This window comes from Mytilus californianus, unplaced genomic scaffold, assembly GCF_021869535.1.
Source record: "Mytilus californianus isolate M0D057914Y unplaced genomic scaffold, xbMytCali1.0.p SCAF_3, whole genome shotgun sequence".
Taxonomy (NCBI): domain Eukaryota; kingdom Metazoa; phylum Mollusca; class Bivalvia; order Mytilida; family Mytilidae; genus Mytilus; species Mytilus californianus.
The window spans coordinates 39,514,439-39,528,037 of NW_026262679.1; the positions used below are offsets into that span (position 1 = coordinate 39,514,439).

The window sequence follows — 13,599 nt, forward strand, 5'->3', positions numbered from 1 at the left end:
GTCATGTTTTGTGGGCAGTTGTTCTTCTTTCATTTTTTTTTTCATTTGACCATTGAGATGTCTTTGTTTTGAAAATATGTTTAATGCACCTCTTGTTCTTGTTAGAAATTTTTTAAAAAGCTACCATTCTGATTATTAAATCCCAATTCAATTTGGTGATATCAAGACTGCTGCTATGAAAACATGTACAAAACTTCGGTAGAATAATAGTTTGTCTTTTCAATATTACAGTGTGTATGACTGATAAACCGTGACATATCGAAAGAAAACCTCAATCTAGAGCTGATTTGTATGGTTATAAGTACCTTATTTTATAACGCATATCTGTATTTCTATAGCAATAAAGTGTTTAAAGTAATCTTAAGCTACAATCTGAAAACACATTTCTAAGTTAGGAAGAAGTCATTAAAGTTACTTAAAAAGAGACAACAACCCGACCAAAGAGCAGAAAACAGCCCAAGACCACTTACCATGCTTACAATGCACCATTAGCAACATGACGGGTGCCACTAGTAGATCAGAATATGCTTATAGTTCCGGAGCACTTGAGATCTTCCAGTTTTTGGTGGGGTTCATGTTAGTCTTTAGTTTTCCTTCTAGTATTTTGGTCTCGTGGTAGCGTGTTCGCTTCGAGTGCGGGAGGTCGTGGGTTCGAATCTCGGCTGGGTCAAACCAAAGACTTTAAAATTGGTATTTGCTGCTTCTCCAAGCAAGTGGCATTAAGGAGTAAGAGCAAAGACTGGTTGGCTCGGAGTCATAATAATGTGTCCGGTTGAGGTGACATGTCTTCCTGTGGACTGTTACGTTGTGAGCTAGCACGTTAAATATCCGACTAAGCATTGCGGTCTAGTACAAAGCAGGGTAAATATTCATATTACATTAACATGTTCTCGTCCTGAATATGCATATTAATTTGCCGCTGGACGTTAAGCATCCATCCATCTTCTGATCTAGTATTTTGTTAACTTGTTTGTCTTTTAGTCCTCTTTCGTTTTTTTCCATGGCGTTGTCTTTTTATCTAGAATTATGATTTTTGAATGTCCATTTATCTTCCGTCTCTTTTTTAATACACCATATGAATGTTTAATTTACATACCACTAATTTGTTGCGCTCATATTAAAACTTATTGAAAGCAAACCAATAACGAATTTTAGTAATTCTTAAAGCCCGTAATTCCAAAACTTTGTGCAAAATATTAATGTCGCTGAGGCCATCTATGACTGATATCAATTGATTTTCTCATTTATGAACAATAAATGTACAAAAAAAATATGCATGTCTGGTATTTCATTCATTACCGGGGCGATGATTATCAGGTTGATGATAGCATCGGCGTTAACCGTCCACCAACACTAGTATCGATTCATTGATGGATACTGTTTGAAGATTTGATACCTGAAATAAGTTTTCACTAAATATTCTATCGGAATCGTCAACTTCTTCCTTATGGAAATAATACGGGTTTATTTTCGTTTCAGCTTAGTTGAGAATTCCAAGCAAACGATCAGACGACTGGAAAGTAAGTAGTTATGGTTAATCATTTGTACACACATTAAATATGTGTTTGATCGAGTTTGTTTCCAATAATTTGCCTGCAAATTGACGTCATTCAATTACATGTATTCAGTATTGTGATATGTAACGCCACTTCTTATCGAATGACGTCTGTAGTCAATTCCACAGTCTGTGCATTTACAATAACGTTACACAATCACAGTCGACGTTTGCGGGATATTTTATATGTTTTATTTTGGAAAATTAAACGAGCATTGCATTTGAACATGAATATCAGTAATGTGTTTATAGAGCCGGTGGGATATAATCATTATATTTATCAGAGACAAATAATACTAGTATATGTCTCTCAGATTATAGAGGTTATAAATTGCATCATATTGTCCAGTAATTATCCTTTAAAATGAAACAGCAAACTATTTTGTCGATAAGATAAACAGTTAAAGGAATATCATTGTTTTACATTTTATGATTTTAGGAGCTACATTATCATCTTGTGAATAGGAAACATCAAACTCTATGTTATATTGAAATTGAATAGAATTTTCAACCCCGAAACATTAGAAGTTTTAGTTAAAGCAAAGCGAACTATAAGATTTATATCAAGCTTTAAGAAAATTGAAAAACTAGGGGAAAAGCTATAAAAGACCAACTATATTTAGAGAACTATTCATAAATATTTTGCGTACATGTTTAAACAACTGTTTTACAGATCTGGAAGAACATGTACAAAACTTAGAGACACAGTGCGATAACAATTCTACCAAACTGACCGATATTAATCTACTAGTTCATTCTTTGTTAGAAGTAGTAAACAAATTTGTTGTTGCGGTAGAAAATCTTCAAGACAACAGAACTTCAGAAAAGACGAAAAATCTATTAGATACAACAGATAAAAGAAATAATAAAAATAGAAATCATTCTACAACTACTTGTTTGACAAATATCAGTGTACCTGTAAGAAAAGATTCGGACGAGACTGAAAATAGTAGAAATGCCAAATTTGATCAGCCTATTTATAATATGAATTCAGAACACACAATTAAACCCGACATATGTAAGACAATGTGTCCATACAAAACAGATTTATCAATAGACGTTTACAACGTGTCAATTTGTAATGATTTTTCGAGAAGAACGCATAAAGATGACAGTAAGTATATTACTGATGCTGAAGAACATCGATGCACATGTGATGATAATGGTCAATTTGCATGTAAAGAAGAAGACAATGTGCCAAACAAAGACAGAAGTATCCATACAACTCACACCGTACAGCTTTCAAAAAACAGCATGAATTGTACTAAGCCGAATAAAAGGTGCACCATCAATAAATTTGGATATAAATGCAAAAGTTGGAATATACAAAATGATAATCGTATGAGCTTTCATGGTACTTCGCCAAGATTTGAAGGTAATGACTTTCCATCTTCTACTTTTCAAGTTCCAGTAGAATGCTCACCAGTACCTAATATTAAGCAAACTGAGAATTTTTCTCTCGAAACAAAACGCAGATTCATGTCACTGAAAAGGTATGTCACATAATTACATGTTAGATATTATGTACATTAAATCACTTTGTAGCTCTGCTTTTCAACATTTGCTACCTTTAACAAAGGGGTTCGTAGAAATTGCAAGAAATCTCAACTATTTTATGTTCAAGATGCGTATCATTTTCCGAGCACCACTTACAATACAACAAGATAACCAATTAGAATCCATGAAAATTAATTCCACATTGAGGTAATCCCAGTACTACTGTAATATTTATTTCACATTGGAACAACACTTACCCGTTGTGAAATAAAAAAAACCCAGGCGAAAAAAACATATTCTTAAAAATGCAATAAAAGCCATGGAATTTCATTTCAATGATATTTAAAAGAGGTCCATAAAATACAACATTTTAGATGAATACTATAAATATACTGATATCTGTCTAAAGAGAGAACTTTTGATCAACGAAAGATGTATATACAAACCAAAGGAAACACTATAAAAAAACAAGTGCTGTACTAGATTTGCAAGTATCAAATATATAACGGAAGAAGTTCAAATATAAATAATGTAACATTTGTTTCCGTGTGCATTTGAATCCTACATAGATATATTTTGAAGTAGATACTAAAGTGTTGAAACTAAACTGTCTAAAAAAAACAAATATAAGTAATTAACCTTTTTACAATAATGATGTAGATATCATAAATTGGTCACAACGTGTACTGAATTGTATTGTCAATATAGAGATTTGTTGTGGAAGAGTGATTCCAATTGCAGACAGAAATATAATAAAAAGTTTGATTTCGCATCCATATTCTAACAGTAATATTGTCTATAAAGTTAACAAATATTTCTCTTTGGCTTAATAAACATATTGCAAAAGGTTATAACTTTACGCCTTTTGTTCTAATATTTTTTCTCGTATTGTCATACAAATAGAATTGAAAATGTATTAGAAAATATGTATACATTAAGGTTTTGTAGCGATTCAACTGTAAAAGACTGTGAAGATGAATGTGAATTGATTAATTTACCACAAATGAGTACTAGATGTACAAAAAATGACTTTGGATACAAAACCACAAGATCAGATATTCAATATGATAACCGTGTGAGCTTTCATGGTAGTTTAGCATGTTTTGAAGGATGTATAATTTCATCTTCAACAATTGAAGTTCCAGAAGAATATTCACCAGTACCCAATATAGAGCAACCTTTCATTCATCATACCAAACCAAATGTTGTACCGTCAGAAAGGTATGTAATAAACTATATATATAACAGGTTAGATATTGTACAATTGAAGCTTCTGTATTTATCTGTACTGAATTATACATATGTTTAACAACTATGGTAGCCTTATAACGAAGTATAGACTATTTTTGTAATTATTTTTTTCTGTAGAAATGACTGATTGGTGTTCCCTTACACCGCATAACCGCAAACGATTTATCGCTACAAATGCCTATCTATATACTTGGACATATTGGAGGTAGTTTTAGTTATTTGCAATTTGTACATTTCCCTTTGATCTTACTGCCTAATAATTTCAAGATCATGGACAGGACTTGATACTCGAAAATATTAGGCAATGACGGCATGCATCAGTGCAGCAAGGTCACGTGATCATGTCCGACCGCTTCAATTTATCAATGAAATGCACGCGACTTCATTCATACAACCGAACAACTATCCCAACGTTTTGTACGCTTAAAAGTAGTTTTACTTATAATTTCATTTTACTTCATATTCTCAACCAAAAGAAATAGCCGATAAACAGTCGGAAAGCTGACCCCGGTTTGACCCCATTTCTAAAGACAACAATGAAAGTCATGTGACTACCATATCTGGTCATTTTTTTTTTTTGTCATTTTTTCTTCAACTAAAACGATATCAAATGAAATCAAAGCATGCTGTACGTTATAAATGCCAACTGCGTATACTTTCTAGAGGTTCTAACAATTCTAATGTGTATAGTGTGAACATGAAACAAACCGGGATGCGGTATTCAGTACGTAGGTGAAACTGGACGATATTTATCTAAACGCACTCAAGAACATCTGTATCGTTTTAAAAGACCCAATAAATTCAAAAGTATCATTTATCAACACCTTAAGAAGCACAATCATCCTATTAAATATTTAGCAGTTCAAGCTGGTGAATCTCATTCAAAGTTTGTACGATCACGGAAAATAATTGAATTAAATTGGATTAAAAAATTACAGACAGTCTACCCTCTTGGTCTTAATGATAATATCATGGGAATTGGTAATATATCAAGAACCGATTCTGTTAACATTTTGGATATAGTTTCTAAAACTGTTCGTAAAAACCGTTCTCATGGTCGTAGAAAAAAATCGCAATCAAAGAAAATTTCGGACCAATCATACCAATATTTCGGACCTAATTTCTATTTCAAAAAACAACGGCAGACATTATCTGTTAAACAAAGCTCTGTTCATTACCGGTTAATAAGTTAAATAAAATTTTAGAGGATTGCAACACAATTTCATATAGCAGTCCTAAGTATGAAATCGTTCAAATTATAATGGCATATTGTTATTCTAAACTGTTTCCCAAAATTGATCGCCCTGAAGATCATAAAAAACAGTTTATTAAAATAAAGTATGTTAATAAAGGTTTTGATTTTGTAAATATTGCCGGTATTTTTAACGACCATTCTGTTAAAGAAAAAATTCCGGGATATTTTGATAATACTGAGCTCCCTCTTATTTGTTATATTTACAAGAAATCTACCCGGAAATTTGTGTTTAATTATAGTCAATTGTGTAAAGATGTTAATATCAGTGAAAATACACCTACTTCATGTAATTGCAGTAATTCCGAATACATTTATGGACCCATTTCCCATGTTATAACAGGAGATCTTAACATCGTTCAAGACCGAGAGTTAAAATCATTCCTCAGTAAAGGACCTAAATATCGTCCCCCGTCAATTATTAATTGGAATGAGTGTCGTAATATCATCCACGACTCACTCCATACTTACTGTTTGAAATGGATAAAACGGGAAAAAGCTGACAAAAAATCTTTGGACTCTTTTTTTTAATTCAGTAATGAACATAGTTGATATACGTATTCAACATTTTAAAGAACATTTTACTCTTAACAATAACCACAATAAACCTATTTCTCGTATCAAACATAAACTAAAAGAACTAGCCAAGGAATTTGTTTTTGTCCCGGCCGATAAAGCTGCTAATAATATTATTATTGTTTGACGTAAATTTTACATTGAGGTTCTGAAAAAAGAAATCACCAATTCACCAACATTCCAACTGACTCCATTTTCAGAAAACGACATCTGTAACAAACATAAACTTTTAGCTACCGCTTTACAAGCAGAACCAAATACAATGAAAGTCCCAACTATGTATTGGCTTCCGAAGCTACACAAAACACCTTACAAATATAGATTTATTTCGTCTTCAAGCCATTGTTCCACTACTTAATTGTCTATTCTTCTTACCAGTACACTTGGTACAAACAAAAACCTGATAATAAATTGTTCAAATAAGGCCTTTGAAAATAGTGGAATTAATTACTTTTGGAGTGTCAAGAACTCGTTGGAAGTACTTGATAAATTACATGCATATATTGGTGATTTTGAATCTGTTCAAAGTTTTGATTTTTCTACCCTATATACCACATTGCCTCACATTCTCATTAAGAAAAAATTCACACACCTAATTAAATGGGCATTTAAAAAGTCAGAATGTGAATATATATGTTCAAACTCTTTTAGGTCATTTTTAGTAGCAATAAACAAAAAAACTATGTCAATTGGACATGCTTTGATACTATATATGCCTTGAATTTTTACTAGATAACATTTTAGTTTGCTTTGGAGATTCCGTATATCGTCAGGTTATCGGAATTCCAATGGGGACTAACTGTGCACCACTTATTGCGGACCTTTTTTTGTATTGCTATGAGTTACAATTTATGACAAAAATCAGCAAAGACCCATCGAAACAACATCTGATACACAAATTTAATAATACTTTTAGATATTTGGATGATATTTTGGCTCTCAATAATGACGACTTCAGTATGTATACTAAAGAAATTTATCCTGTTGAACTTACTTTAAATAAAGCTAATACTAACAATGACCACTGCCCTTTCCTCGATCTTGATATCTATATCATTAATGGAAAGCTTAATACTAAAATATATGATAAAAGAGATGATTTTTCATTTCCTATCGTTAATTATCCATTTTTAGATGGTGACGTTCCCTTGTCACCATCTTACGGTGTTTATATATCTCAACTTGTACGATTCGCTCGTGTATGTAACAATGTTTTAGATTTTAACGAGAGAAATTTATGTATTACTGAAAAATTATTACATCAGGGTTTTCGATATCACAAACTAGTCAAAACATTTACTAAATTTTATCATCGGTATAAGGACATCATTCGTAAATATAGCTCAACATGCAGACTTCTTATACGTTCAGGTATTTCACATCCAATTTTTTATGGAAATATTCTTTATAAAGCACAAAAATGTCAGTATTCACCTCTGAAGCTAACAAAACCTTTAAATAGACTTATTAAGAAGGGATATAGTTACGATACTGTTGTCAGGTCATTAAAGATTGCATATTTATTTTGGCGTTAATATTGATTCACTTATAGGGTCTTTGCATCGGCACTAAACACAATTATTTAAAAACCAGTTGTTGGCATGACACGGGTTATGTTCTTCTCATATATGTTATGATGGTATGATACTAAACCCCTAACGGGAAGGATTGTGCCTGATATTCATATGATGAAGACATAATCTTTCAATCAGTTTAATTGAAGTCTGGAGCTGGCATGTCAGTTAACTGCTAGTAGTCTGTTGTTATTTATGTATTATTGTCATTTTGTTTATTTTCTTTGGTTACATCTTCTGACATCAGACTCGGACTTCTCTTGAACTGAATTTTAATGTGCGTATTGTTATGCGTTTACTTTTCTACATTGGCTAGAGGTATAGGGGGAGGGTTGAGATCTCATAAACATGTTTAACCCCGCCGCATTTTTGCGCCTGTCCCAAGTCAAGAGCCTCTAGCCTTTGTTAGTCTTGTATTATTTTTAATTTTAGTTTCTTGTGTACAATTTGGAGTTTAGTATGGCGTTCATTATCACTGAACTAGTATATATATTTGTTTAGGGGCCAGCTGAAGGACGCCTCCGGGTGCGGGAATTTCTCGCTGCATTGAAGACCTGTTGGTGACCTTCTGCTGTTGTCTGTTCTATGGTCGGGTTGTTGTCTCTTTGACACATTCCCCATTTCCATTCTCAATTTTATGAGGATGACATATTAACTGAGATACAATAATTTCAAACAGCTTATTGTTGGCAAACGTACCCGTGAATTTGTCTTTGTAATACAATAAAATTAATCTAATTATATGAATAGAGAGTTAAAATATATTAAAGGCTTCTTTCAATATATCCATTTTTGTTGCTCTGTTTGTTGCAAAGATGAATCCAGAATTTCTTCATGCGATAAACACATACCTTAAATGATCACAAAACAAGAAATGTTTTCTAAGGAACTTTAAAAAATGCATTTTTAAGTTTTTCTCTCTGCATTTATCCACCAATTCATTGATTTCTAGTTTTAGTCGACCTTGGAGTGAAACCGATTTTCTTACGGACGCCGAAAGGAATGGCAACGGTAAGTTCATAAAACATTGTCATTTTCGATGGCGTACCTTGAGCATGTTTTTAATCAAAGACTGGAAACCTATATGTTATGATATCAGTCTTTTGCAAAAACGATGATCATTTTAATGTAAAAACATTTAAACAAGTGTTTTAAATTTTACCAATATGGAACATGCGTGTCATTTTTTATTTGATGACTTTGATTTGTGACTTTAAAATTTAGCTAAATGTAACTAAAAAGAAAAAGTTGCTGAAAACAGAGAACAAAACAAAATAGTGCAACTTAGACAACATATGACCACTAAAATCACATGAATAGCAAATGCTCTAAACAGAAAAGCGTGTATCACTTTTTGTGCGACACCTTCGTGTTGTTAGGTGTAATTTACGCAAATTCTTATTATAATCAACGATCGGTATCATTATCTGAGGGCGCCCAATGAACAAATTTTGATAGAAATATCCTCGGATGGAATTCCTAAAAAACTTTTATCTCATGCACACTGGGGTATAAGTATCAGCGTGGTATTCAAAATATATTGTCAAAGACTAGCACCGACCACTTAGATAACAGTGAGACCTTACTTATCTTTAAATTTAAAGTTACTTACAGTTACGATAAGCATTGATATATATCCAATGAAAGAGATTAAAATCCGCTTTCGAATAAAAATTAAGGAAAAAGAGTCAAGTGTATTTGGTGACCATTTTTATCTTTTAATGTTCGATGATTTGGCATATGGATAGACGAGATGTAGATACGATTAATACAATGATTATTGTAAGAATTGTTATTTCACAAAAAATCGCCAATGTACATTGGCATTAATTTTCTAGCATACACCTTATAATATAGTACATTTGATAATACTTATTCTCAATCAGGCACAAACATTTCACAACGTCGTCACTTTGAAAAGAAAATAATTTAACATATCTAAATTAACTTTGAGTATTTGATCAATTCTGTTTAAAATATCTGTAAATATTTTTTTTCTTCTAGATGACACGAAACAGCCTCGGACAATAAGAGACTGGTTGGGACATCTTCAGCAGGTTCTTGAATACAGTATGTAGCGTGGTGTTTTATTCTAAATAATAAAAGACAGGAGGTATTTCAATATGAAGAGACAAAAAATATACTGTAACAATCACGTTTATAAGGCTCAAAGAGAATCAATAAAAGATAATAACGGTTTCAATTCATCGATATTAATATTATATTTATATCTGATTAATGTAAACTATTTCTGATGGTATTACAAAACAGTTTTCTTGTTTTTCAAATATGACATGAATCAGGAAATAAAAGATTTTTTATGTAGTGTCATATCCTTGACCTTCAATTTTTAGGGTATGAGCGTTCCTGATTAAGGTAAATCCGAAGTGGAACACGAAGGTTTCATCAGATCATTATTCAATACTTCGGTATTGAACTGAATTATAATTTTTTTTTGCAATTACAGTCTCCGTTGATTAATTGATAATTTATTTTAAAAAACAAGGTTCCAACTCCCTCAGGCAAAGTTGAACTTAGATGGATTTGGTCATTCTTTTAAGCCCCTTTTGATTATCAAATGATTATATAGCGTTTTACGTGTTGAGGTAGTCATACATCCTTGGCATTAATTTTTGTGGTATGAAAATCCTGATGAAGGTAAATCCAGGAAAGTGCTTCATATGCAAACAAATTTTCAAGTGTTATTTTCATTATTCATTTATGTATGAAAAAATTTCAGAACCACTTATACAAATATAGGCATTCGATGTACAAACAGAGAAAGATAGAGAGAATTGACTGTGATTAATGTTATATAAAAAACTTGACTTATATATATTATTGTAACTGGAAAATTAGCTTTATAAATTTTCTGATTAGATTCTGAATTGTAGTAAAAGGGCTAATGCTGTTTTGATTCTAGGTAGATGCAGACAAATTGCAGGTAAAAGAAGACAAGGAAGAGGGCGCCACATTACACTGGTTTTAGACATTTCTGAACGGATGAAAGGACGAAAATTTGAAGCCATGAAAACGGCTGCTGTTCAGTATATTGAAGGCAAGTTTCATAATTTGATATGTATACAGAAAGAAGAAAAATTATTATCTTCTGGTATTTTTGTTTTAATGATGCAAATAAAAAATATCAAGAAAATCCCTTTATGACAAAGATACATGTATATATAGTATTTCACATTAAAAGAATTATCTATCTCTTTGTTTTATAGGCACTAAGCAACATGCAATTGTTGGATTAGGTGATAATATCGGTCTTGCTGTTTTTGGTGGACAGAGTCAACTCATTCAAGAGACAACTAATGATTACAGTTTGATATTGGAACAAATAGGTGAAGCAGTAAAGAACGAACATAAATTAGAATCATATGATTTAGTTAATGCAAACGTTGTACATACATTTGGTGCTAGCTATATCTTTAACACAACAGAAATTATTAACATGAGGTTACATTCAAACTATATCGTCCTGAACATGCATGAACTATTTGCCACTGGACGTTAAGCAAACATCAATAAATTACTCATTCAAACTATAATATACAATTGAATAAATTAATTATGTAACGTGCAATTTTATATACACTGTCAATGTATATCTACCTATTCCGTCACTTTACCTATTTAATGGTTGGAGACAAAATTTATATTCTAGTTGTGCAAAATATTTAATGATTAAAAAGTAAAATAACAAAAATACCGAAGGCGATCAGGAACATTGACAAGCGCTGAGAAAGTTTGAAATGTCTAAAGGCATCTATAGGTAACAGGTACCTGTAAATTATAGCCCAAAACCATCGAATGTTGAATTTGCTAGAGGGAGTTGCATCCATAGTTTTTAGAATAAACTTAATTGGAAAGCTGAGAATTAATCAAAACAGTTGATATTAATCGTGGTTAATATATGAAACATTGTGTTTTGTAACGTGTTATCAACAAACGCGTTTGAAAACATTTATGGAATATATCAATTATTAATTACTACATGTACACTCAAAATATAATGTTTATTAACCTTAACTACTTTTTATAAAGCTCAACTACAACCACAAGGAAATGCACCCATTCTTGGAGGATTGATAATGGGACTAGCTGGAGTTCTATCAGGTATTTAAATTGACATTTTATAAATAAGTTATAAAAACTAACATAAAATACGAAATACATACACAATTATATTTTTAGACAGATGTCTTTACAATATTTCAAGCTTTAAATCATTGAGAGCTAACAAAATATCAATGAACTTTAAAAGCCGATGCTATCCTAGATCTGCCATCAACACCTTTATCTCCAAATAACATTATATGACATCTGATAACCACTGCCAAGAAACATGACATGGGACAGTCAAATGAAAAACATATACAGTGGGTTAATCTAGTTTTTGATATATCAACCCTACTTGTTTTCCAATCTCTATCAGTGGACCGACAATATGTATAGGCATAGGACAATTGAGCGAAAATAAAAAAAATGCCCATTGGGTCATTTGAGCGCCGACATCATAGGACATTTTAGCGCCGGAATTTTAACCATATCTGGATTTTCAAATAGGACGTTTGAGCGTTATTTCCTGTGATACTTATATATGAATTAAGAAAATATTTTTAAAAAAATTAAAAAAAAAAAAGAGTAAGTTTTTAAAATGAATATATTTTATTTGATTTTACACCCGAGTCATTCGACCGGTTCTGGCTAGTTAATGGTATTGTAGTCCTGGGTTGATCTGTACTTACCAATCAATTCTACTATACTTCATTGGCTATGCAAATTTTCTTAGTTCTAACTTTCTTATATTTATAAAGTTAAATGTCCCTTGGCACTTTAGATCTGAATACTGATACATATACATGTTAAAATGAATATAATTTTGACCAAGACTAATAAAGGAAAAACAGCCCTGTTTGTGACAGTTTCCGATATAGAGTGAAGCGGATGATGATATAGTTCAACGTCCTTCGAAAATTATCCGTACCGAGTTACAGAACATGGATTAGACAAACCTAAAATCTGAAGATATTAGCAGCGTTTCAAAGGCTATATATAGAAAAAGACGTAAATCTCACCCTGCACTTCCAAAATCTAGAGAGGAAACGCACGAATCGTATCGTTAATGAAGATGAATATTGAGACAAATACATTTGAAAATTTTGTACAGGTTAATGATGAACAAACGAACTCCTTCATCATTTTAATTTTTTTTCGCTCAAATGTCCTTAAATATCGGCGCTCAAATGTCCTATACTTCGGCGCTCAAATGTCCTTTTTTTGTCGCTCAAATGTCCTGCCAATTCGCTCAAACGACCATTGCCAAATGAACAAACAGAAAATTCAGTACAGGAAATTTCAAGCATTTCACTAACAAATAATCATGGTATTATAGATAATTCTAACATGACGTTCTTCATACGCTTTGAGTACACACCCGTGGTAAAATATGAATATATTTTTTGGGCTGTTCCGATCGTACTCCCACGTCATATGCTTTTTTATGAATGAGCTACCCGACGTCATACAACGATGACTTAAGAATATGAGGATTTTACGGGAAAATACACGCTTGTGAAACCGAAAATCATCACAACAAGGAAACATAAACAAACGATGCTAAAATGTGTTATAATCCAATTTTTTTATACATATTAGAAATATATTCTTATTTAAATTCATCCAAACCTATTTAAATACATTATTGTAAATAGTTTAAGCATGTCACTTATTCAGTTTGCTCCGTTCTTTTGCGTCAATTGAATTGTGAGTTTGTTTATGGGAACGGCAAATATTTGCCTTCACCTAGAGCGCTTCGATCCAAAAGAATTGCCGTATTTGTCCTATTAGAATCGAAATAATTCATGGGGGCTTGAATATATCGTGAT

The 13,599-nt window shown here is 32.0% G+C and overlaps 2 protein-coding genes across 3 annotated transcripts in view; one reads left to right on the forward strand and one right to left on the reverse strand.

Moving 5' to 3' along the window:
• The window catches only part of LOC127734551 (UPF0235 protein C15orf40 homolog), a 53,587-nt gene that overhangs the window by 19,955 nt on the left and 20,033 nt on the right, over positions 1-13,599 (reverse strand). The window lies entirely within an intron of this gene.
• Positions 1-13,599, forward strand: part of LOC127734540 (uncharacterized) — a 30,333-nt gene that overhangs the window by 3,257 nt on the left and 13,477 nt on the right. For both annotated transcript variants that reach the window (XM_052244466.1, XM_052244467.1), the window contains 8 exons: positions 1,480-1,520; positions 2,229-3,048; positions 4,001-4,273; positions 8,658-8,716; positions 9,710-9,775; positions 10,629-10,763; positions 10,933-11,052; positions 11,756-11,827. In XM_052244466.1, coding sequence (XP_052100426.1) covers positions 1,480-1,520; positions 2,229-3,048; positions 4,001-4,273; positions 8,658-8,716; positions 9,710-9,775; positions 10,629-10,763; positions 10,933-11,052; positions 11,756-11,827 — 1,586 coding nt within the window. The remainder of the gene's footprint in view (positions 1-1,479; positions 1,521-2,228; positions 3,049-4,000; positions 4,274-8,657; positions 8,717-9,709; positions 9,776-10,628; positions 10,764-10,932; positions 11,053-11,755; positions 11,828-13,599) is intronic.